At 45.4% G+C, this 27,204-nt stretch overlaps 1 protein-coding gene across 2 annotated transcripts in view; it reads right to left on the bottom strand.

The window, feature by feature from the left end:
* Positions 1-27,204, bottom strand: part of UCK2 (uridine-cytidine kinase 2) — a 74,019-nt gene that overhangs the window by 8,438 nt on the left and 38,377 nt on the right. Inside the window, exons 2-4 of one of the 2 annotated variants that reach the window (XM_059045969.2) lie at positions 12,692-12,833; positions 11,762-11,858; positions 5,175-5,317 (exon numbers count right to left, since the gene is read on the bottom strand). In XM_059045969.2, the coding sequence (XP_058901952.1) occupies positions 5,175-5,317; positions 11,762-11,858; positions 12,692-12,833 (382 nt within the window). Of the gene's footprint in view, positions 1-5,174; positions 5,318-11,761; positions 11,859-12,691; positions 12,852-27,204 lie in introns of both variants that reach the window. The other variant, XM_059045961.2, reaches the window with a different exon arrangement.

Raw genomic sequence — 27,204 nt, 5'->3', positions numbered from 1 at the left:
ACCCCTCCCTACAAATGTTTTCAATCTTGGCTATTAACTCTTTCCCTCCCACCACAAAAGGGTATCAAATCCAACTACAATCACTTGCAATGGGCTCTCAGCTCCCCTCAATCATTTCTCAGGTCATCGTTTCAGTGCAGGATGAAACTCTAAACAAACATAGGGAATTCACTTGTAAGTGAATTTCTGGAAAGCCACGTCTGTAAATAATTCTGTGTTTATACGCAGGCATGCACACAGGAACGCAAGCACGTGGGGAAAGGCAGGTAACAGGGAGAGCCTGTGGTTATGGTCCAGGCTGGCATGAAGTCTGCATGATCAGATGGCTAGAAAACTGTCAGGAAGACCCCATTCCAGAAACCCGGGTAATAAATATACTGCTATCACCATTGACTTCTCTACCAGCTCCTCAAATCACAAGTTTTCCCCCGCATGAGCCCTGGCAATAAAATGGGTGGTTGGTCCCTAAATCATCAGGATTTGCCTCACAAACCCTGCCACCTGTGCACCCAGCCCAGCCAGGAAATGGTCTTCTCAGGCATTTGGACACGGGGCCCTGCTCCAGCTGCCACTGCCGCTGCTCTGCCAGGGACCTGTGGGAGCCCCAGCAGGTGCCACGTGGCTCAGCCCCACGGGCCTCCAAGAGCTCAGGCACTCAGGCCAACGGGCTGAGCTCACCAAAACACACAGCCCGTGTGGCCTCCAGCTCTTCACACGTCTCCAGATAAGGTCCAAAGAAAAAAGGAAGCCAGACCAAAAGGGTATCAGAGCTGGGGGGAAAAAAGCAAACACACGCCCACACTTATTAAGCAGCTTTGACTCAAAAGCCCTGCAAATGCCTGATGCCGGGTTCATTTCACAAGACGTGCATTTCACACCACTGCTGACAGCTTCAGCACTGTGGGAACCTCGGTCCTTCCCCCAGCGCGCACACACACACACACACACACACACACACACACTCCCCTTTCACATCACTCTGCCACTGCCCTCAGCCCAGGCCCGCGGCTCTCTTGTGTCTTGCAGACCCGAGAACCCGAGAGCATCACCTGTCACGTCACGGGAGAGAGGAACGTACCAGGGAGGAAGCAGTGGACGCAGGTGAGTCACACCTGCGTCTGCTGAAGCCCAAAGCCACTTCTTGCCCCATCAGCTACAGCAATGGAGACAAAACTGACCCAGTTTGAATCCTGACCCCATTAACTACTACCTCTGTGGCCTTAGACAAGTTACTTAACATCTTTGGAGCTCATTTTCCTTAACTGTAAAGCAGAGCCCATAATAGCAACTTTCTCACAAAGTGGTCACTTAGGAAGACAGGGAGATGTATATAAAACTCTTCAGCACCGTGGCTGGCACATGGTGTGTATTCAGTAAGCCTAAGTTTCTATGATTATGAAGACAACAGGACCTGAGGAAGCTACGGGAAAGGGATGGCTCCCTGAGAGAGCAGGCTATTGGGAGGAAGGGACCTGGGAACTCAGGTGAGCAGGCTGGATCCAGTGGGGGTGGGAGTCCCTCAGAGCAGCTGGGAAGGCGGGGGGCGGGGGCGGCGGGGGCTGCAGTGCAGGAGGTGGGGGGCGGACACGTGGAAAGACAGTATGGAGAGGGAGAAACAGGAAGACAGGGAGGAGGCATCCTCCAGCTTCCACCCTGGAAAAGGAGATGGCAGTGGGTCGGCATGTTGCCCAGACGCTGGGAACATGCAAAACCAGAAGGCATCGCCCACCTCCGCTCCCAAGAGCCTTCCATCGAATATATTACCTTAAACAGACGGGACCCCTCCTTAAGCCAAGGACAACTCAGAGCCAGCCAGTTCACTGCACTGAAACGCCCTCCTCCTCAGTCAGGAAACGGGGCCAAGCCAACAACTAAGTCAGAACAAGGTCTTGGCACAAACCAGAAACTCCAGGGACTTAAAACCAGCTTCCTCGTCATCACTCTGACCCTGGCACATTTGCTGGGCTGGGACAGGCCCTCTCAGAGGGGCCCTGCAGGGTAAAGGGCAGGAAATGACAGTTCTACCCTTCCCTGCTTGGCCTCCACTCAGCCCTTGCAAATCAGCTAGCGCTGCTTCACATCAGCCAAAGCCAAGAACCAAATGTAGAAGGACCCAGAATAAACACAATTCCTCCATGGTTGTCAATTCACTTTAAAACTTCGTTGAGGAGATGTGTTACTCTAGTAAAAGAACACACTGACTATGTCAAGGCTCACTGAAGCCTTAATTCCGTGTAAACTGGGCACAGAGAGCCATGGCGGGAGAGACTAGGGGTCAGCAGTCTCAGGGCCCCTGCCTCACGTCTTCCCTGTCCCTAATTCAAGGGTTGGTTAAATTCACATAGAGAGGGAAGGCAAAGGCAAGCTTTGCTGGGAGGAAACCAATTCCCTAGAAATACAAGGGGGTCCCTGGGAAGGAAGGAAGTCCTTCCAAGGCTATGAGACTTGATGCAGACCTCCCTCCCACATGAGAGTCAACTTGGAATGTGCCCAGGAGGATGTAACCCATAGACAGGTGAAATCACAGCGCTCACTCAAGCCTCCAGGAATGTTCTTTTGCCCCACAACTCCCAACGAACCCTCCCTCCCTCTCCCTTACCCACAAAGCACATGCCAGGCATGTTTTTTGTCCTAGGTGGACAGAGTGAATTTGTAGAAACAGCTTTTGCTTAGAGTGACTAAGCAGTGGGTGACATGACAAGACAGCGGAACGGAAAGAAGGCAGTGACCTGCCCCAGGGGCACCAGAGAAGGCAGGGGGTGAAGAGAACTGACCCTAAGAAATCCCCAGAGAAGGCCACCATCACCTCAGGTCTCTCCCCCATTTCACATAAGGATCTCAGTACAAGAAAAGGAGGGAGAAGTTTCTGTTTAATCTACCCTAGGATTATTTGTTTGAATGAATCAGAGTCCAAGGATGTTGTCACTCCACAAAACGTGGTTCTAATTTCCTATGCAATTTCTTGCACTCACTCCTCCCTCAGGCATTTCTCCATCCCCTGGGACTTTAGTACCAGCTGCTGGACTAATGATGATAACAGCCTAGGTGTCACCAGCTCCTGAGGACATGACTACTCAGAGGTTCTGACAAGTCCTAAGAGAACACTCGGAAAACATAACACCATCATCTCAGGTGAAGCAGGTTTCTGATCTGCCACATTGATATGTATCGACTAATGCCACCACCAGGCATTTTACCTGCATTACCTCATATCGGCACAACCATCCCAGGAGTACTAACTAATCCTTACATGATCAACCAATAGGAAAATAAGGTACAAAGAGATTAAAACATAATCTGCCCAAGGTCACACATCTACTAAATGGTGAAACCAGGATTTAAATAATGTCCAGTTCATATGACTCCAATTTTCCCCCCAGTGATGCCTCCCAAATTTGGCAAGCAAATATGGACATCTGAGCAGATCAGCCTAGGTAGGACCTGGGTTTGTGGATGAAGGTGATAAACCAGACCCTGGGGCAGATGCATAGCGATTGTCAGGCTCAAGCCTCAATTATCTGTCAAAAAAGATGCAGGGCTTCCCTGGTGGCGCAGTGGTTGAGAGTCCACCTGCTGATGCAGGGGACACGGGTTCGTGCCCCGATCCGGGAAGATCCCACATGCCGCGGAGTGGCTGGGCCCGTGAGCCATGGCTGCTGAGCCTGCGCGTCCGGAGCCTGTGCTCCGCAACAGGAGAGGCCACAACAGTGAGAGGCCTGCGTGCCGCAAAAAAAAAAAAAAAGACCATACAATTCTTACCTGGCCTGTGTAACCCTAAAAAACAGGCCTGTCTCCTTCATATTACCCATTTAAATTAAAAAAAAACCATGCCTGGGAGGTCACAAGAGGCACCAAAGTCACAAAGCTAGCAAGGGGCTCTGCTGGGACTAGAATTCTCCTTTTTTCCATCAGGTTTCTCCCCCTGCCCGACACCACCGGGGATGGGAAGTACAGCTCCCCTGACTTAATAGAGTGTGACTCCTATTACTTCTTAGGAGGGTAAAACCCAGGGAGTCATTTCTCTAGATTCTGCCATTTCCACTTATAGTTCTTGCGACAAGAGTACTGAACTGGATAAACTAAAAATCCTTTTCATGAACCGGAAAAGAGGAAACTTCACAGACTTTGAGGTCAGAAGGCTCTGGGCTGGAGCTTATGAAATTGGACTCTGCCAATGACTTGCTCTGCTACTAGGAGCTAGCCCTGATGTTTCTTGTGTCACTCCTCTTCCGCACGATGGGAACTCAAACCTTAAGTCAGCTTTCATCCCTCTCCTCAGTCACCCACACCCCACTGCCTTGGCTGGGGTCCGGTCAGCTCTAACTCTGCTAGGAACCTTTCTCATCTCTCCCCAACTCTCCATTCCCCCTCACACCACCCACGGGCGACAGCCCTACCGGTTGTCCAGATCAGCAAGACAGTCCTAACAAGCCATGGTATCTCTGTTTGCAGTATATGCCTTCCTGGGCTGCCTAGGCCATCACCCCGCCACATCCAAGTCCAGAACCCACTTCCTCCACAAAGCCTCCCAAGCTCTCTGGTGGAAGCAAGCCCTCTGCCTCGCATCTCGCAGAGCTGAATACACAGGCTCCGCCCTCCCACCAGCAAGCAGTTTGGTGTCTTCAGCACATGCGGAAGGAAGGCCTGCAGAGAGAACAACTGACTTTACTCCCGAGCTGGGTGGACAGAGTGACCAAACCTCCACAGAACTTTCCGGAAAGCAAAGGGCGAGAGAAGCGGGCAGGTGGGACCAGCTGCCCAGAGTTGCAGGCAGAGGGTGTTCCTGCCACCCCCCTCCCCAGATGTCCTACAGTGAGCTCCCATCTTGATTATGACACCTGTGGGGAAATCATAAGGAACTGAGCATTTAACCAAACTTTTCCCCAGCAAAACCAAATGTAAACTTCTTATGTCATCTCTGTGACCTCACAAGCCTTTCGTTATCTGAAACAGTAAGTGACTAATCCCTTCTCAAAAGTCACCAAATGTTTGGGCAACAGGACATCCCTGGGGCTAGACTGACTCAGTTGGGCTGGGGCTGGGCCACGCAGCCATGAGGCAGCCATGAGGCAGCCACGAGGCTTCCTCGGGGAAGGCACAGGGCCCCAGAATCGGGGAGGGCAGGGGCCTGTCACAGGCCACCAACAGGGCCATCAGAGGCTTTTGGAACGCACCTCTGCGGGAGAGCCGGGTGTCCGCATCTGTGTCCACGAAAAGCTTCATCTGGAACAGGTCTCGCACTTCCTGGGAGTAGAAGGCCAGGATCCCTTCGAAGAGCACCACGTCCGCGGGGTAGACAGTAACCGTCTCCTCCTTCCTGCAAACCACAGAGCAGATGATGGGCCAAGCCAGGTAGGGGGAGCCCGGGAGGAGGAAACAAGAAAAGCTGTCTGGGAGTCTGGGGTCCTAGCCCCTTGACTGAAAGGGCGCTGAGAGGGTTTAGCTAACACAGCCTTACAGAGCCCTCAGACCACCATAGAAGACCCAAGAATGAGGGCCAGGATGGCTGCAGCAAAGGTCTCCTGTGACCAGTTCTGAGCTTCTGCCATAAAGCAGATGGGTAGACATCCTTCTCCTTGGATTAAAAAACCTGCTGTTGGGACCTCCCTGGCGGTCCAGTGGTTAAGACTCTGCGCTTCCAATGCAGGACACGCAGGTTCGGTCCCTGGTCGGGGAACTAAGATCCCACATGCCACACAGTACGGTCAAAACAACAAAAAAACCTGCTGTTTAATGAAGAATAAAGACAGACAAAAGAAGATGTGATCACCCCCCCCCAACCAGGGCGTCTCCAGGAATGCTCTCAGTCCTGGCATTTATGGAGCCTAACACTCTGAACTTTCAAAAACAGAAACTCACAGTTTTCTCCCAACAACTCCACCCCCTCCCCCAGTGCTGAGGCAACTGGGAGGAAGAAGGAAGGGGCAGATGGAGGGAGGGGAAAAGAAAGCTTTAGGTAAGAGGGTGGGAAGGGGGAAAGGATTTCTGTGGAAGGAAGGAGTTCCAGTCCTGCCAGGTTTGGCTCTACCCAGCTCCTACAACTGTCCTCCTTAGCAGGGACATACATTACCTCATCCATCTACCCACAGGATTGGGAAGCCCAAGGCAGATACTACTGTAACACGACTTTTCAAAAGCCAGGGGAGTGAAACCAAATGGATAACTGGGGCCTGCTGGGGTCCAGCTCCGCCCTGCAATCCCACCTTTCACTGCAATCTTATCTTTTGCTTCTGTCGGAAAACCACCTTGCACTTCACCTCAAAATTCACTAAAAGGGAAGTAATGATGCCACTGCAAGGTTTACCACTCATCCTAACCAGCAGACATTTGTGAAGAAAACCAAACAGTTATTTCAAAAGTTCCTTAAGATGATAGGTTTTATCTGTGCCAACACAGCAAAGTCAGCAGCAGCTGGCCACTAAGGAAGGACTTCCTTCCCATAAACATGCTTTGATTCTTTATTGGCTCAGTCCCTTGGGTTCCTGTCTAAATTCTAAGGCAGCACTGTTTCAGCAGCTACCAAGGTGGCAGAATATGGAGCATAAAAGACAGCAGAAAAGCACCAGGTTAGTGCAATTAGGAGACTCTCTAGGATGGCGGTATTAACTCTGGATGCACACAGAATCATCTGGGGAGCTTTCAAAAATATTTATACCTGGACCCTACTCCCCTGGGGCTCTGACTTCATTAGTCTGAGGTGGAGCTAAAGCATCGATATTTTTAAAAAGCTCCCCAGGTATTTCTTTTTTTTTCTTTTTTTTTAAAGTCATGACATTTTATTTACTTAACAGCAGAGGTTCGAAGTATATTGAGTGGATAAAAATACCAGGAGAAACTGCATCCACGTTGGTATTGGAGAGATGCCTAACTTCTGTATTTTAGAAACTGACAGATGAAGTAGCAATAAAGAAGGAAATGGAAAGTATGAATAACACAATTAGCAAGCATGTATGTGTTTGTGCGTGCACACAACTTTGTACAAAACTTTGAAATACAACTGCAGCAGGCACAAAAATTAACTGTTAGGCCACAATAGAATATTAACCAATTCCAAAACATAGAACTCACTTGTGTATTTCTTTCTATTTAATCTGCTTGGGATTTGTTGGGCTGCTTGAATCTATGGATTTAGTGAGTTTCATTAGTTCTGGGGAAAATTAAGCTACTGTCTCTTCAGATGTTGCCTTTATTCTCTTTCCTTTCCTTCTGATTAAATATTTTTCAGGTCTTCTCACTGTCTTTCATGTCTCTTAATCTCTTTTTTGTTTTTTTTTCTGTCTTTTTCTTTCCTTAATGCATTAATGAATGATTTCTTCAGATGAATCCCCTAGTGTTTGAATTGGGTTTGTTTAGGTCCATTTTGCTGCTAAATATGTCTACTGAGTTTTAAAAATGTGCCGTTCATTGTGTTTTCCGTTTCTAGAAGCAATGTTTGTTCTTTTTCCATATTTGATAATTATTTTTAATTTTTTCTTTTTTTTAAATTTTCTTCTCCCAGTTTCATTGAGATATAATTGACATAAAGCACAGTATAAGTTTAAGGTGTACAACATAATGATTTGACTTACATACATCATGAAATGATTACCACAATAATAGTAATAATGTTTAGTGAACATCTGTCATCTCATATAAATGAAATATTTAAAGAAACATTAAAAGAACTATTAAAGAAATAGAAAAATGTTTTTGTGAAGGAACTCAGGATTTAGTCTCGTAACAACTTTCATATATAATGTACAACAGTGATAATTATCTTTATCATGTTGTACATTACATCCCTAGTACTTATTTATCTTATAACTAGAGTATGTACCTTTTGACTATCTAGTTCTCCCTCCCCCTGCAAGCCCATCTCCCCATTTCCCCACCTCCCCAAACTCCCCACACTGGTAGCAATAAGTTTGATCTCTTTTTCTATGAGTTTGTTTTTTGAAGTATAATTGACATACAACACTACGTTAGTTGTTGGTACACAACACAGTGATTTCATATTTCCATACATTTCCAAATCATTACCATGGTAAGTCTAGTTGTCATCTGTCACCATACAAAGATATTACATTATTATTATTGAGTATATTCCCCACACCGTACATTTCATACCTGTGATTCATTTATTTCGTAGCTGGAAGTCTGTACGTCCTAATCTCCCTCACCATTTCTTATTGCCTTACCCCCTTCCCCCTGGCAACCACCCATTTGTTCTCTGTATCTATGACGCTGTTTCCATTTTCTTGTTTGTTCATTTGTTTTTAGATTCCACATAATACATGAAATCATACAGTATTTGTCTTTCTCTGTCTGACTGATTTCACTTAGCATAATACCCTCTAAGTCCACCCACATTGTCGCAAATGACAAGATTTAAGACCTTTTTTAAAAAAAGCTCCCCAGGTATGTCTACTGTGCAGCCAGGGTTGAGACATGCCAACCCTAGAAGAATGTCAGGTACTGGAAAACAGGGTGCTCATTGTGGTTTAGGATAAGGAACCAAATTGGGCAGAGTTCAGAAGCAAGATTGATAGAAAAAAGGATCAATGAGTGCGTGAAATTATGAGTCACTCTAGGCAGCTGCCCTGGGCCAAGAAGAGGGCAGAAAGGCTCTGCTGGGAAACAAAACATGTGTGTGGGATTCCTAGGGTTCCATTTGGAATACACAGAGTGAGTGCAATGACCGTGCTAATTTATCCAGACTGACACTGTTTGGCAGTGCTGATCAGCTTGCCTAACTGATAAACACTAAAAAGGAACAGGTGTTTTTCCAACTCAACAGTCATGCCTCTTCAATCCTGGGACAGTAAGGAGAACAAACTGCCTGTTCTGTGGGTGGTGCCCCCAAAAGTTGAAATCAATCACTTCCCAAGTCCACATGTAGGTCTAGGTGGGAGAAAATTTAGAAATAGCTTAGAGCTAAAAACAACATTTATTGAGCACCTACTAGCCCAGGATGTGCCAGGAACCTATAGTGCAATATTCTGTTTAGGAGTTTAGAGATGGGCTGGGAGGTTCACATAAGAAACCTGGAGTATTAGAGCATTTGGGATTACCAAATTTGGGATTACCTAGCCCAACCTTCTCATTTGACAATTATTCCTTATGATAAAGAAGGGGAAGACCAGAGAAAGATATTTACAGAGAATAGGTGACTTCTCAGTTTTAGCCCAACATTTGTTTGTGTTGAAAGACCATGAAAGACCCATGGGTGGGATGGGATCAGTTAACCCTGGACAGCTGGGTCCCTCACAAGTGGCTCTTAAGAGTTGGGGGGGACTGCTGTGGTCTTAGGTGGTCACAAAGCTTCCTGCAAGAGATGGTCTCTGGGCCACTAAAGAACAGGATTTAAAAATAAAAGGTATGAGAGGGGAATCTGGAGAAAAAAGTCAAACACATCTGGATGGGCAACTCTGCAGGGTTTGTTTTTGTTAATACGTGAACTTGATGGAGCTCATGCTGCACAAGGTACTCATCTTCACCTCCTGCCCCCCGACTACACTGGTCAGGCCCTGACTCCTGCCACTGCCCTCACTCCACTCCCTTCCATCGGGCCCATATCAGTCTCTCACCTGGGCCAGTCCAAGGGCTTCATAAACAGCATTGTGAATCTTCGTTCCTGCCACAAGACTGACCTCTCCATTCCTACATAACTGCCATCTATGGCTCCCTACTGCCAACACGTTTGTCCTCTGGCCCTGGGGTCCATGGTCCTTCCTGATCTGAGGCCTGCCTGCCTCCCAGCCTCCTCCACCTCCTGCCACTCTCCCCACACACTGACCCCCATCCCTCCACACCTAACCTACTGCAATTCCCCACCTTTGCCCCTGAAATGCCTACCTACCCATCACCTTGGAAATTCCTTTCCCAACAACTTCTCATGCTTTCCAATGCACAGCTTAAATATCATCTCCTTTACACAACCTGCACTAAATACTCCAGCCCTTCCTCCCTCCTACTCCTCCACATCCCCTTGCCTCAGTCATCAGGCTGCACTGTAACTGTGTAGCAGTACCCCTCCCAGGACCTGAGAGGTTGTGGGCTAGACTGTCTCTTGTCAACCTGACATCACTACCACTCCCCCAAGGCTAGAAACTACAATTCCCAGAATTCCTTTCCCTATACGGTCCCAACTACTTTGCCAATGGGAAACTTAGAAGATTAAAGTGATTAATACAACCCTGTAAATCAACTATACTTGAATAAAATAAATTTTTTAAATTAAATTTAAAAAGAAGATGAAATTGAAACAAAATCTGTAATTTTTAGATCATAATAGCTAGACAAGGAAACTGCAGACACTCCATAAGTTCCCACTCAGAGGCTGTGGGCCCTGATGGATGCAGCAGATTCTTGGACTTTGCATGAACCTAGCTTCTTCTCCAGATGGGAGCTCAGGCTGCCATCACTGGGGACGAATTTCTCTGATTCTCCAGCTGCGGCCTCCCAGATCTTTGCTCTCCCAGCCCCCTCATTATTCATGTTAGCTCCAGTTCCCTATTCTAAACACCCCTTTATTCCTGCACAGTCTGTAGAGGTTTGATATAGGAGGCATATCTTGTTCTTTGAATGTCCTGCACAGCACAATCGGGTCCACAGTAGAAAGTACTTCAAGAGCTACTGGTGAGGGATGAAGGTGAGAACCAAAGCAGCCCAGCTTTCCTTCACAATGTGTTCTTTTCTCCTCCTCAAACCAAATCTTTGCCACACCCTCAAGTTCTGAGAAAGTTCATGAGAAGAGCACAGAACATGTGAGCTAACTGCATTAAAGGATGAGATGTGTCCTAAAGGAACACACAGGGAGATGAAGATTGGGCTTTTAATTATAGAAACATTTGGTAGTAAACATTTGGTAGTAGAAACATTTTAATGATAGAAACTTTTTTTTTAATTATAGAAATACTTGGTATGAAATCTAATTTCCCATTTTAAAAAAATCAACTCAAGAGAGAGTGGGATAAAGAAACCAAGAAGGAAAAGGAAAAGCAGGAGGGAGAAACTTTCAAAAGAGCCCAGAGCTAAAAACAACACTTACTGAGCCACTACTAAGGAGCTACACGTGGTGTGACACACCATTTACGAGTGTCAAGTGTGCCTGGGAGGTCCCCCGAAGGAGACAAAGTGAGCAGAGAGCTCTGTGTAGCTCTGAAGGAGCTTGGGGTCTGGCTAGCAGGAGGGAAGTCCTCCAGAAGCCCCTTCCCACCACTCAAGAGGGAAGGAGGCTGTGATAGAGGTCAAGCCACTCTGCTATTGCTTATTAGGAGCATGAGAATTGACAAATGGAAAGGACAGGTCTGACGTGATAGAGAAGCTCTCTGGTGGGTCTAGTCTTTGGTGATCCCAGTGCCCTCACACCTCCCCACACAGCTCGATCCCAAGTAAACCAAGAGAGCAGAAAGAACAGCTTCCTTTCTTCTTCTTCCTGTTTTTCCTCTACCACACCCACTTGCGTTTGTTCCAGGAACAACAGCTTGGGCATGTGTATGAGGACGAAAGTGCAGTCCCTCACCTCAGTCCAAATTCACAAATCTATCCCTTCAGAGTTAACAAAGCATGATGATCACGATTGGACTGTTCCAGGAAGCACCTGGATGAATTCCTGACCCCGTGCACCTACAGGCAATGCTGACGCCACCGCCCTGTCACTGACATGTTGCAGTGGGCACCAGGCACATGGGGGCGGGGGGGTCAGGAAGAAGCCTGGAACTTCTGGGGACACTCTGGGTAGCAACAGGTAACAATCCCCAGCCCAGAGCAGCTCACTTACCGGGAATGGGAGACAAAGTCATACACAGGAATCTGGACTGTTTTCCCTTCAGTGATTTCTTTGAGTGTCTTGAAGATGAGTTCATTGTCAAAGGCATCTGAAGGAAATCAAACTATTAAGAAGTTTCTTAATTGTAAAATGATTTCCCCTATAATGATGAACAAGGCATCCCTATAAACCTATTATTTCACATATTTGTATCACACCCTAGAGAAGCATCACCTCCCCGCAAAAAAGCCAGATTTCTACCCAAAGCAGAATGCGAAATCCCTGCATCTCAAACCAAGGTGTATAAATGAGTTCTGAAAAGTGGATTTTTTTTTTTTTTTTTTGGTTTGCCATTCCATCTCTGACCACAGACATTTCTCTCTCTCTAAATCCAGCAGCATATGATAACCTGGAAAGCACACTCACAACTAGGGGACTGCAGCAGGCATCACACCAAGTTTTGACTCCCACAGTTATAAGAACTCCAAACCAGCTAAAGGGGCAGTGTGCTCATCTGGGACTGTCAGGGCAAAAAACATTCAGGCAGCCATCCTGGACCCTCCACCCCACTTTCTGCTAGCTGGTGAGTTTAACACATGAGCCATGTACACACACGTGCTGGGTGCTGGCGGGAGGGTGTGACACAGGCTGCTGTGGAGCAGGAGGCAGGAGAACCAGCTCTGTGTGTGCGCTAGCCTGTGTCTGGCCCACCCTGAGTAATAGGCTTCTCCAAGAGTCACCCTTGTTCAGACACAGATTCAATCAGTATTTAAGGCGCCAAGCACAAGAGGATGCGTTGCAAAGTGCTTCTTTCCTATAAGCCCCACCGCAACCCCGCAAGGTACCTATCAGTCCTCCATTTTATGGATGGGAAACAGAGAGGTTAAGCAACTTCTTCAACCAATCCCCCCCCCCCCACGCCCCTTCAATGCCCCGACTCACCCGGGTGATCAAAATTGAACTGGCCCTTCAAGGCTTTGGCTTTCTGCTCTGAAGTGAGGACACGGTAGAAGCTATCCTGGCTCAGGATGACCACCTGCTTCTGGCGATAGTCCACCTCATTCTGTCCCAGGAGCTGCACAATCTTAGCACAAACGGAAGACTGTAAGGACAGAAGGGAACACCACGGAATAAGGGAGGGCCAGTCACTGAGCTGATGTGCGCGCCCTGAGCAAGGGGGCCTTTGGAAGGAAGAACCCAAAGGCTACCATTTCTTGGATGATGCATTAGGGGAAGGGAGGAAACGTCTGCTGAGAAGGAATTTGGGGGCCCCAAAAGTCTCTTCCTCTCTTTCCTTAACACAATTTACTATGCTCAGGTATCCACAGTGAAGGCAGGGGAAGGAGGGCAGTAATCTCTAAGTCCCATTCTATAAAGCCTTCCCCAAAGCTACTAATAAAAGGTGACACTATTTTATTATTCCTTGCTTGCACCCTGGTATAGATACACAAAAAAGACAGCAGAAAGTGGGGAAAGGGCACATTGAGGCTGTGCTGATGGGCCAAAGGGCCTCCGGGTCATGAAGTGACTGGGCATTTGCTAGACATCTCACAGCCCCTGCACATCTCTTTATGTCAAAGGAATCTCATAGCAGAGAGCTTGGCTGGTTGGCCAAGGTCATGGCTTCCATCCTACTTCTGTTGGTTTCTTTTGCTCTGGTCCAGAGCCGTGGACATCATCGCCCTCACAGTGCCCCAGCCAGCCTTATCACAGATGTGTGCCCCCGCTTTTAGAGCTGGAGACATAAACATCACCAATATCTGAAACAACCTAGGAGTATCCCAACTAAGAGTAGGGATGCCAGTTCCAGATGAACTCAAACCTACATGCTTTGTGTTGTGTTGCTAGTAATACATATATCTGACTCCTTTTCTCTCCAATAACATACGCTCTTTGTAAAAGGAAAAGTGTAGGGCTTCCCTGGTGGCACAGTGGTTAAGAATTTGCCTGCCAATGCGGGGGACACGGGTTCAAGCCCTGGTCCGGGAAGATCCCACATGCCGCGGAGCAACTAAGCCCATGCACCGCAACTACTGAGCCTGCACACTTAGAGCCCATGCTCTGCAACAAAAGAAGCCACCGCAATGAGAAGCCCGTGCACTGCATCAAGAGTAGCCCCTGCTCGCCACAACTAGAGAAAGCCCATTCACAGCAACGGAGACCCAACACAGCCAAAAATAAATAAATAAAATAAATAAATTTTAAAAAAAAAAAAAAAAAGGAAAAGTGTAAAACCAAGTGCATTCCAAAGAATGAGATAGTGAAAGACTGTATTTACCAAATAACTCTTTTCTTTTTTTTCATTTGATACAAAGATTAATTGAAAAATAAGAATGTCTACATTACAAAACCTCTAGAAGCTGTAACTCAAGCCCCCTATGGAACTGGTTGACCTAATTACAAGTGATGAAAAAATGAGCAGTTAGAGGTTTCTTGGGCTCAGCCTTAGAAGCCTTACTATTGAACTTATTTTACCAACTGATTTTACAGGGAAAAACCAGGAAACTTTTAAAAGTTCTTATGAAGAATGTATTTGATTTGTCCAAGCATAAGGAAAACTGGTCATTCCTGTTGTACTAGCCAGTGCAAATTAGAACTATTTTGAATTATACTCCAATAAAGTTGTTAAAAAAAAAACAAAACTATTTTGCACAATATGTCCTGTTGTACACATGGTGAAACACACTGCATATTATAAGGATCTGTGGGGGAAAATATTTTGACTCAACTGTTAATTATTAGAAAATTATTTTACTTTTATGACACCTTTGCATATTAACACACAAAAAAGCATTTAAAACTACTTAGGATTTTTGGAACTATAGATGTACCAAAAGAAAAAAAAAAAAAAAGAATCACAGGAAGGTATAAAACTTGCACATGACTTTAAACTACATCCAAAAATGAAAATGCTACAACAGAATCAAAGGTTCTATGCAATCAAAACCTCTAAGTTTTTAAACATGTATAGGCCCATAATTTCCTTTTCCTAGCTTCCATCTGCTTCTTACATCACAAGGCTATGAGAGGGCAACTTTTATACCTGCAGCCTTCACTAGTAGATAGAATTCCTTCCAGAAGTCCAAAGAACAAAAGTGAAAAGAGGGATTCATGGAGCCAGATATATATAAAATCTATCAGGTTATTCAAATAATGGTATTTTTTTATTTGTAGCTAAAACACATTAAATGTGTTTTTTTTACGAAGAATAGTAATCCCACCACTGCCAGAAAAGCATATAAGGAAGTTACAGTACTTAATTTCACAGATTAACCATCATTTCCCTTAACCCAGGCACAACCTAGGACAGGACCTATCCAATGACCAATAAAATTGGTTAATGAACATACAGTAGGTACAATTCTAGAATGTCAGTGCTCATCACACTCTCTATCAAGAGTAAGGATGGGGCTTCCCTGGTGGTGCAGTGGTTAAGAACCTGCCTGCCAATGCAGGGGACACGGGTTCGAGCCCTGGTCTGGAAAGATCCCACATGCCACGGAGCAACTAAGCCCGTGCGCCACAACTACTGAGCCCGTGCACCTAGAGCCTGGGCTCCGCAACAAGAGAAGACGCCACAATGAGAAGCCCACACACCGCAACTAGAGAATGCCCACACGTAGCAACGAAGACTCAATGCAGCCAAAGATAAATAAATTAAATAAATAAATAAACTTTTTAAAAAAAGAGTAAGGATGGCTGGGGAATTTCCTGGTGGTCCAGTAGTTAGGACTCAGCGCTTTCACTGCCAGGGCCTGGGTTCGATACCTGGTCGGGGAACTAAGATCATGAAAGCCACGTGGAGTGGCCAAAACAAAGCACACAAAGGGAAAAAAAGAGGGTAAAGATTGCTGTTTTGTTGGTCCACAGCTGCTTGTCTCAGCTCTATGTTTTCAAGGACTGAGCTGGTGATTGTTCTTTCCACAAACATACCACCACCACCAACTGCTAACATTTTAACTGATTATTGGTTAGAGGTCAGGCCCTAGGCCAAGGGCTCCATTACAGCTACCCCCAGAAGTCACAAGTGTTACCCTTCACAGATGTGGACACCAAATTAAAGGACTTGGCTACAGTCATACAATCCTGGTTCCTTTCCTCTTCAACTTAAAAGTAGTCAGGGACTTCCCTGGTGGCACAGTGATTAAGAATCCGCCTGCCAATGCAGGGGACACGGGTTTGATCCCTGGTCTGGGAAGATCCCACATGCCGTGGAGCAACTAAGCCCGTGAGCCTCAACTACTGAGCCTGCGCTCTAGAGCCTGTGAGCCACAACTACTGATCCCGCATGCCACAACTACTGAAACCCGTGTGCCTAGAGCCCGTGCTCTGCAACAAGAGAAGCCACCACAATGAGAAGTCCGCATGTGCAATGAAGAGTAGTTCCCACTCGCCACAATTAGAGAAAGCCTACGCGCAACAACAAAGACCCAATGCAGCCCAAAATAAATATAAATAAAATAAATAAATTTATTTTTTTTAAAAAAGTAGTCAGAAGTGGGGGGTGGGATAAATTTGGAGTTTGGGATTAACATATATACACTACTACATATAAAATGGACAAATGACAAGGATTTACTGTATAGCACAAGCAAGTATATATATTCAATATCTTGTAATACCTATAATGGAAAAGAATCTGAAAAATAGATAAAGATATATGTATAACTGAATCACTTTGCTGCACACCTGGAACTAACACGACACTGTAAGTCAACTATGCTTCAAAAGGAAAAACAAAAAAAACAAAAAGGTAGTCAGAAGTTCCAAGCAGAAGAAACCCTTTTATCACTCAGGAGATAAACACCACTGCATGAACAAGCAAAGAAACACTTGCCTCTAGGTTAATTTTGATTTTTCCAGTATTTTCTTCTTTCTGGAACTTGTTAAAAATGGGCCCAAAATATCTGGATAACTGTCAAATCGGGGTGACAGACACTTGGGAAGGGGTTCATTGCCTCTACTGGTGCTTAGGTTCGAATCTTCACACAATCAGGAGGAAGAAGTCCTACAGAGGATGTCTGCAATGAGTGAATGTGTTTTTCCTTACTGAAGGCCCTTCTTTTATGTCTCCTTCACTTTAATTTCCCTTTTCTCTAACCCTACCCTTTTCAAAAGGATGAAATGGAGCTGCAAGGTGTCTTGTTCCCTCAAGAAAGGAAGTAAGTCACTAATAACTAGGGTTTGAGAAGAAGGCAGGCAATCATGAGCTTGTAGAATGCTAAAAATGGGAGAGAGCGCAACTGCTGTGGTGAGCTAAGACTTATTAAATAATTATAGTCACAAAACCACCAGTACCATATGATACCACTCAGGAGGTATGTAGAGTAGTCAAACTCATAGAAACAGAAGGTAGAATGGAGGTTGCCAGAGGCTGGGGGAGGCAGGTTAGTGGGGAGCCGTGTAACGGATATAGTTTCAGTGTTACATGATGAAAAAGTTCTGGAGATTGTGTGTCCAACAATGTGAATATACTTAATACTATAGAAACGTACACTTAAACATGGTTTAAGATGGTAAATTTTGTTATGTATATCTTACCACAATTAAAAATAATAATTATTATTATAAGAAGAGTCCACATTTAAGGGGCAGTTTCTTGCTATGTGCTGATACTGGGCTCAACATTTTTAAATCATCCCATTTACTTATTACAACCTTGTGTACTGGTCATTATTATTATACCCTCTCTACTTACAGTGAAGCTTGAGGTGAAGTGACTTGCCCAAGTCAAGTGGCAGTGGAGCCAGGATTCCAACGCAAGGAGTCCAACCCCAGGGCCCACCCTCCTTGCAGCTGCACCTCCCAGGCAAATTGGTACCACCTGTGGGGCTGGAGGTAAACTCAGTTTTGCATGGTATCTCCACATGATGTAGCATGATGTATCCAGAATGTCTTCTGTCCCTGCCACTTCTACTACACTATATTTTTTTTTTTTTTTTTTTTTTTTTGGTATGCGGGCCTCTCACTGTTGTGGCCTCTCCCGTTGCGGAGCACAGGCTCCGGACGCGCAGGCTCAGCGGCCATGGCTCACGGGCCCAGCCGCTCCGCGGCATGTGGGATCTTCCCGGACCGGGGCACGAACCCGTATCCCCTGCATCGGCAGGCGGACTCTCAACCACTGCGCCACCAGGGAAGCCCTACTACACTATTTTAAAAGAAGAGGGTGTGGGGGACAGGACAGCGACAAGCCAGCTAGGGTTGGTGTCTGAATACAAAGTTAAGATCAATGAGGTTAGCTTTAGAAAAGGAAAAAAAGAAATCATATGGAAGACTCAGGGAAGGTGATTTACAATTTCTTCACTCCTGTGCCATTTTGAAGATATTATCTCAATTATTTTACAACAAGATACTATTTTGTCTTTTTATTTTCTTAATGAGAAAACTGAAGCTTAGAGATTTCAACCCAGCTAAATGACTTGCTCAAGGTCATGGAGCCAATCTCAAGCCACAGATCTTCTAACTGCAAAGGCACAATTCTTTTCACTATTCCAAACTGAAGCAGCTTTGGCATCAGCCCCAATACTCTCTATAAATTTATTCCACTTTCAGAGAGCAGGGAGGGAACTGGTTAGAAACATAATACTGTTTTGTCCCACTGTATCATTAAAGTCAACTTTCATAGAATTTCATGTGACTCAAGTCAGGCAAGTGATTTGTATATCAAAAAGAAGCTAAAAGTACACCACACACACACACACACACACACACACACACACACACACACTCAGGGTATTTGGAACCTAAATTTGGATTATGTTCAACGAATCCAGCTGTTAGGAGCCACAAATTTGGAGGGCCCAGAAAATTCTCTGAAGAAAAATCTGTAGGACTAAATCTCACAAATAACTATAGTGATGGAGAACAACTCACAATGACTTTAAGATTCCTTCCCACATTGTAATTCCGAGAACATGCCAACACTGGACTTCATCATTAGGCCAGTCCACCAGATGTGCTAACCAATATGGCGGACTCCCTTCTCGGGGACACTTCCCATTCATTCGGGAAGACCCAGGAGCAGTCAGTCAACAGCCAATCAACAGGCCCTTCAAGCTAGCGGTTTCCAACAGGGCAGCTGTTGAGTCTGCACAGGTTCCCATATTGCTTTAGGAAGTACAGCAATTCTCTAAATTGATTCTCATATAGGAGGTGGCTCAGACAGCCTAGACACCATCTTAGTGTGCCATTTCTAGTGTGTGTGTGTCTTCCAAGATCTTCCTTAATATCCTCTTGTCCAATCCCAATACTGCCAAATGAGGAATACAAACGAAACAGAGCAAACGAGCGCTGGTGGCCTCTTTGCTGGGTGAACCACCAACCACCCCAACACATAACCTGGATGGAGCCCAAGCTGGTCATCTCAGAGCAACATAGCTCGGCCCTACAGAGGGCTTCAGGTTGGGTGTGTCCCCAGGGGACGGGGTTGGTATTTCTCATGCGCAACCTTACAGAAGAGTACAGGCTGAGGACTATGCTGCCCAACATGCAAGAATCGCATCAAGCCGTCTGTCCCGATCAGAGTGAGCTGCTTCATTATGAGAGGGAGCGCTGCTGAGATGGAGGAAAACCTAGCAACCACACAGCCTGCAGCTTAAAATAGTCAGCCAGCTCCAGGTGAGGTACCTGACTCATCACTCCCTCCCCACCCTTCAGAATGGGTTGTGGGCATCAGTTAACACCTGCCCTGAAGGCACCACCCAGCAGCTAAGAGTGCAAGAAGGCCAGATGCTTAGCCTCCTCAGGCAGGAAGACCCCATCTAACTCCCTCACTCTGGGACTGTGTACAATTCACCTCGATAACTCTTAAAAGCAGCTTTCCCTGTCACTATTATCAAGTAAGAAACACACCACTGGAACTTCCCTAGTGGCGCAGTGGTTCAGAATCCGCCTGCCAATGCAGGGGACGTGGGTTCAAGCCCTGGTCCGGGAAGATGCCACATGCCACAGAGCAACTAAGCCCGTGCACCATAACTACTGAGCCTGTGCTCTAGAGCCCACAAGCCACAACTACTGAAGCCCGCGTGCCTAGAGCCCGTGCTCTGTAACAAGAGAAGCCACCGCAATGAGAAGTCTGCACGCTGCAACGAAGACCCAACACAGCCAAAAATAAATTTTTAAAAAAAGAAAAAAGAAACACACCACTAACTTATATGGTGCTCAGCACGGCCCCCAGACATTACATCACACCTTTGGGGGCTGGGGTTGCTCCCCATGCAGCTCAGAAGCTCTAATTTACAAGTATGAGAAAACCAAAGCCCCAGGAATTTGCCCTGAGACAGAAGAGAGCTCAAATCTGCTGACTCAATTCCTGGTCAAGCCAACTATATGGAAGCAATAGGGAGGTGTCACTCAATGCTTCCCCGGGAATATCTGTAAGGCCAACCAGCCTTGGGTCCATAGGTGACACCAGAATCCATGCACTGCTAAACGGGTTCTCCTAGCTACAACTACAATACCACCACCACATACACATACACACACAAATAAATAAGATCTAAATCAGAAACTCACTAAGTTGTTACGTGATAAAAAGGGTCTTAGACATCAAGAGGTAGCCACAGATCAATCCAATCACTAAGAGGCGTTGGTGAGCGTAGCTGCCTTACAATAACTAAGAGCTCCTGGAACACAGGAACCAGTTATGACTCAGCTTTTATTCCCAGGGCCTGGCAGGCCTTGGCACCTGGGAGGCTCACTCAAATATGGTTAAATGGATGACCACCGGAAATGTCTGAATTGATGGCCCAACAGTTTTCTTTTTTCTTCAGACCTGGAATTTCAAAAATATAGTTTGCCCTGCTCATTCTTAGCATCAGCCTTGATTCCATCCTAAAGCATATCACATACTCAGGTAGAGACACTAGCTGTGTACCCAAATCTCAGCCCCCAAGTTTTAACTGGGCACATGACTACATTTCCCAGCCTCCCTTACAACTTGTGATTGTACTAAGTTCTGACCAATTAGACCAATTGTGAAATGGAAGCTTCTAGAATCTCCTAAAAGGATAAGGGTCCCCTTTTGACTCTCTCCTTTCTGTTGGCTGGAATGAAAACTTGATGGCTGGAGCTCAAGCAGCCACACTGTAGGATTGATATGCTAACTAAGGGTAGTGAAGCAGCTAAATAAAGGGAGCCACAGACTCAAAGGATCATAGAACTAAGATAGGAATGAGGTAAATTATCTTGTTTAAACCCTGTTGTTTGGGGCTTCCCTGGTGGCACAGTGGTTGGGTGTCTGCCTGCCAATGCAGGGGACGTGGGTTCATGCCCCAGTCCAGGACGATCCTGCATGCTGCAGAACAGCTGGGCCCGTGGGCCAGGGCCGCTGAGCCTGCACGTCCGGAGCCTTGCTCGGCAACAGGAGAGGCCCGTGTACCACAAAAAAAAAAAAAAAAAACAAACCCTGTTGTTTGAAGTTTTCTGTCTCTTTCAACTTAAATAATCCTAACGTCAACACCCACATACCCAGTATACTGTAGTGTAAAAGTGTAAATGTCCTCTTGAAAGCTGCAGTAATTCTCCTGTCCTGGGCCAAGAGGCTGCCTTATTCATCACAGGCGCCACAAGCATCCCCTCAGCCAAGTAATTTCTTTGTGAGTTTTAAAAGGTGAGGTGAGGAGCATTTTGCCTGGACCAATGTCCCCAGACCACTGGGTACCTCTCTGCCACCTGCCAGCCTCTCTCTCTGTATTTACCCTGATGTGTCAGAGTGGAGTTAAATATCCTCCCCCCATCTTTCAGCACATTACTTGCGCTGCAGGCCAAGCACTCCATAGAGGAAGCTGCAGTTGGGACGGGGGAAACCAGATTACAAACCATACTAGATGAAAATGCCCCACAATGGAAGCTCTCAGTTGTGTGTGTGTGTGTGTGCGTGTGTGCGTGCGTGTGTGTGTGTGTGTGTGTGTTTAAATTGGAGTTTAATTGCTTTATGATGTTGTATTAGTTTCTGCTGTACAACGAAATGAATCAGCTATCTGTATACATATGTCCTCTCCCTCTTGGACCTCCCTCCTCTGCCACATCCCACCCATCACAGAGCACAGTTTTAATTCCTGATCCGTGCTGGTACTGCAAAGGTAGTCCAGCCTAGAAAGTCCCAGATATTAGCCTGCAGCTGAGAAAAATTCTAGTTGGCCAACAGTCACCAATATAATCATATTCCCAGGACTTTTCAGTGAATTGTCCATCTAAGCTTTATTCCTAGCAAAGACATTTAAAATAATTCACTTCTGGGTCTGTAAAATTACCTATTGGCTCTGTTCTCTTTGGAGTCATGAGCCCCTGCAGAGAAACCCCCTCAAAGAACACTCACTCATGAAATTAAACTTGTTTAGAATCAACTGAGGGATGATGAACAATAGCTAACACACAGACGCCAGGAACTGTTCTAAGGACTTCACATTTACTATGTTATTTAATCCTCAAAACAACTCTATGAGGTGCGTGGTCTTACTGTGCCCATCTTCTATACAGGAAATGGAGGTACAGAGGTAGATTAAGTGACTTGGCCCAAGATCACACAGCGAGAGAGCAGCTGCTCCGGTCTTCACATTCAGGCAGGCTGGCTTCAGGACGCCGGCTCTTAACAACCACACCCACTGCCTGCCTTGCCACTGCATCAGAAGGGGACAGAAACCTCTTCTCTTCCCGAGAGCCACAGTGACCCTACAACACAGTGCAGTGTCCACAACAAATAATACAGGAGCTGCCAGGAACAGAAACTCTCAACACAGCTCTGTAATTTCCTTCCCTCGGGCTCCAAAGCACAGGCTTGCTGGACTTCCTTAGAAGTTAGTTTTCCTGAGAAATATTTTACTAGGAAAAGAGTAAGACAAGTCACTTCTGATCCCCTACTTTGCTGTATACTTGAAACTAACACAACACTGTAAAATAACTATACTTCAGTTAAAAAAAAGGGGGGGACCCATGCTCCTTATGTGAAGCCAAATTCCAGTCTCAGCCACAGCCTGGATAACACCTGCCACCAAACTCGGTCAAAACATCAGGCAAGACAGGACTGTGCTTATGCTCAAGTGGCGATGCAGGCCTCACCACCGGGTTACAATTATTCAGTATAAAATAATGATTGATTTCAGCCACCTCTTGCTGATTCTGAGCCTGCATATGGAATCTGTGGACACTTCTTTGTACTCCCCACAGGACAAACACGAAAGGCACCACCACCACTCTCCCCACTCCTAAAAAAATGGAATGCATCTAGGCTTATTGCTAGCTTTGATGAATTTGCTCCTTATGAAGCTCTCTGCAAAAGGTAGAAGCAAGAGGAGGCATGCTGGAGGGTCAATTCTCACTGCCTCATTGGGTGCAAGTGAGGCTGGATCTCTTTTCTTCCCCTTTTACTTAAGGGGCAGGAGGCAAGCTGAGATGGTAAAAACTCAGCCAACCGAGCCCCCTGTCTGAGGAAAAGATGAGCACGTCTTTGGACAAGGGGTGCCAAAACCCACTCACTTCATACAGTTTGGCTTACGAAGCAAGAATAATATGCCTATTAGAGAAATTATGGCCCAGAACTTGAAGTCCTTCTGGAGAGAGGCACAAAAAAGAAAGTTGACTCCCCACTGTTTTTAAAAAATGAATGGATAAAAAGGCAAGCACAATGTGCCAGTTGGATCCTTGGCTGAATCTTTGCAAATTGAAGGCCACACATGGGTAAATGTTTAACATGGACTTAACAGCACAAGACTGCTTTGTTGTACAAAGCATATTTGAGTTAACTCTTCCTTTCCAGTAATCCTTATCCAAATTGTGGAAAATCAGAAGTTAGACTATCTGGTGGTCAAAAGATTTTTTTTTTTTTTTCTCTTTAGGGTTCCTCTAGCACCTGCGTCTAACTGCAGCACAGCAGGGACAGGAAACCGAAAGTGTGTGCCACGAACCCACTTCCCCGTCCTTTTGGAAAGTCTCTTTCACTGTCCTTGAAAACCCAACTTCCCATTTATTTATTCTTCATAGCATCTGAAGAAAGGGGTTCAAATCCTCTATTAAGAGATTCAATTGCCTCAAGTTATCCCTTCCAGATTTTGATGGATTCATCATTCATCAACTACCTCCTTGGCCCCCAAACTCCTCTGGAATCCAAAAATAAATAAATAAAAGAATTCCCAAAGCTACACACCATGTTACTCTATAAAGTATGGTGAGTTTACTACAATGTAAATCATCATAAATCATCAGGGCTAATCTACTGTTGGCAGATAAGAGGCATTAAAGCACATATCCTTTGCAGACAATGATTTTCTTTTATTAATTTGTGAAACTGAAGCAACTATCAGTAGACACAGGCCAAACTTCTGTTTTAGACTCACAAAAATAAGTCCACCTGCTTGACAGAAGAAGGACAGTCTTTTCCAGAAATGGTGCTGGACCAACTGGAAATTCATTGGCAAAAAAAAAAAAAAAAAATGAACCTTGACCTAAACCTCATACCTTATATACAAATTAACTCAAAATGGATAACGGGCTTATGTAAAACAGAAAACTTATTAGGGGGAATTCCCTGAGGGTCCACTGGTTAAGACTTGGCGCTTTCACTGCCAGGGCCCCGGTTCAATCCCTGGTGGGGGAACTAAGATTCTGCAAGCCACGTGGCATGGCAAAAAAAAAAAAAAGAAAGTCTTCAGGATCTAGTACTTGGCAAATATTTCTTAGACTTGACACCATAAGCATGACCCATAAAAGAGAAAGCTGATAAACGGAATTTTGTCAAAAGTAAACCTTGCTGGGCTTCCCTGGTGGCACAGTGGTTGAGAGTCTGCCTGCTGATGCAGGGGACACGGGTTCGTGCCCCGGTCCGGGAAGATCCCACATGCTGCGGAGTGGCTGGGCCCGTGAGCCATGGCCGCTGAGCCTGCGTGTCTGGACCCCCCTGTGCTCCGCAATGAGAGAGGCCACAACAGTGAGAGGCCCGCGTAACACACACACACACACACACACACACACACACACACACACACACACACACACACACACACACACACAAAGTAAACCTTGCTCTGTGAAACCTCTCTCTTAAGAGGATGAAAAGACAAGCTACAGACTGGGAGAAAATACTCACAAAGCACATATCAAACGAAGGACTAGTATCTTATATTCAAAATTCAACAGTAAAATACAAACACTCCTACGAGAACATAGGCAAAAGACATGAAGAAGCATTTCACCCAAGAGGGTATAGAGATGGCAAATACGCACATGAAAAGATGCTCAATATCATTTAGCCATTAGGGAAATGTATATTTAAACTAGGATGACATTTCACTACATACCTATCAGCACAGCTAAAATAAAAAATAGCGACCCCAATCAAATGTTGGTGACGGGAAGGGAAGTGATCACTCATACACTGCTGGGAGACATGTAAATGGCTCACATCCTCAGGAAAACAATTCGGCACTTTAAAAACTAAACATGCAACTACGATATGATCCTGCAATTGTACTCTTTTCTGGGCATTTATATAGCCCAGAGAAATGAAAACATGTTCACACAGAGGCTTGTACACATATGTTCACAGAAGCTTTAGTCATAATAGGCAAAAACTGGAAATCACCCAGAAGTTCTCCAGTGGGTGAATGCTTAAACAAACTGGTGACACACACCATGGAGCACCAGTGAGCAATGAAAACGAATGAACTCCTAACCTACCTGTAGGAATCTCCAGAGAATTATGCTAAAGGTGCGGGGGAGGGGGGGTAATGTATGATTCCATTTATGTAACATTCTAGCAATGACAAAATGATGGAAATGCAGAAGAGGTTACTGGTTGACAGAGATGAGGGACGATGGGGGATCGCAGTAGTGGAGGAAGGCAGGGGTGGCTAATAAAGGGCAATAGGAAGGAGGGATCCTGTGGTGATGAAATGTTCTATGTCTTCACTTAATTGAGGTCAGTGCCCTGTAAGATATTACCATTGGGGAAACTGAGTAAAGGGTACATGGGATCTCTCTGCTTTATTTCTTACAACTGTATGTGAATCTACAATTATCTCCCAAAAAAGTTTATCTGAAAAAAAGATCAATGACCATTCATCTTTTGTGATTCAACTTCTGTCGTGGGTTGAATTGTGGCCCCCCAAAAAGATATGACCATGTCCTAAACCCTGGAACCTCAGAAAGTGAACTTATTTGGCATAAAGGTCTTTGAAAATGTAACTAAGGTTGAGAATCTCCAGATGAGACCATCCTTGTGATGGATGGGCCCTAAACCCAATGACAAGTGTCCTTGTAGGAAACAGAAAAGGAGGAAACACCGAGACATGAGGGAACACCACGTGAAGATGAAGGCAGAGATTGGAGTGATGTATCTATAAGCCAAGGAACTCCACCAGAAGCTAGGAGAGGAGCACAGAACACATTCTCCTTCAGAGCCTTCGGAAGAAACCAATGCTGCCGAACATCTACATTTTGGACTTCTGGCCTCCAGAAATGTAAGATAATAAATTTCTGTTGTTTTAAGCCACCAAGTTTGTGATAATTTGTTACTGCAGCCCTAGAAAGCTAATACACCTGTCATTTTTCAATGGGTGGGTTCAATTTCTCTTTTTTTTTTTTTAAATCAAAGAGAATATGAGCACATTCTTCAACTTCTATTAATGTATATTCTTGGACACAATTTTTTTTCTTCTTCCAAAGGATATATGCCATAAGGATATGTATCATTTCATTCTATAATCTTTTCCTGCAGAATTTTTCCTGATGTTTTCTGTTTGCTCTAAGTGTAAACTATTACTAGCTGGCATATAGGAGTGTCTACTTCATCAAATATCCTGGTTAATAATTATCATACATGCTAAACAGACTCAACCAATTTTTAAAGATTTCAACTACACTTAAAAGAAACTAGACTGAGCACTAGGCTAAATCTAGTGTTTCCTTGGTAACTAAGAAGTTGCTTTTAGATCCAGCAATGTGCTTCAGGGTCTTCAAAATGAGTACCAATTATTAGGCTGCAGATGTGTAAAAAGTGCCATTTTGTATCGTGATAGAAATGCCCTAAGCTTCTGAGCAAGATAGATTAAAAAAAAAAAAAAAAGAGGCCGAGGGCTTCCCTGGTGGCGCAGTGGTTGAGAGTCCACCTGCCAATGCAGGGGACGCGGGTTCGTGCCCCAGTCCGGGAACATCTCACATGCCGTGGAGCGGCTGGGCCCGTGAGCCATGGCCACTGAGCCTGCGCGTCCGGAGCCTGTGCTCCGCAACAGGAGAGGCCACAACAGTGAGAGGCCCGCGTACCGCAAAAAAAAAAAAAAAAAAAAAAAAAAAAGAGGCCGAGATGGACAAAAACTACCCACTTACCACAAAGTTCTAAAAGGTAAAAAATGGGTCCTTTTGAATCAGGCTGGGCACACGGGACCTGGCTTGATTCCTGACTTTACCAAACCCACACCAGTTATGTGTCAGACAACTCAACCTCTCAGACCATTAACTGTCCT

The sequence above is a fragment of the Kogia breviceps genome, chromosome 1 (assembly GCF_026419965.1).
Source record: "Kogia breviceps isolate mKogBre1 chromosome 1, mKogBre1 haplotype 1, whole genome shotgun sequence".
Classification (NCBI taxonomy): Eukaryota; Metazoa; Chordata; class Mammalia; order Artiodactyla; family Physeteridae; genus Kogia; species Kogia breviceps.
This window is presented reverse-complemented; position numbering and strand designations above follow the sequence as displayed.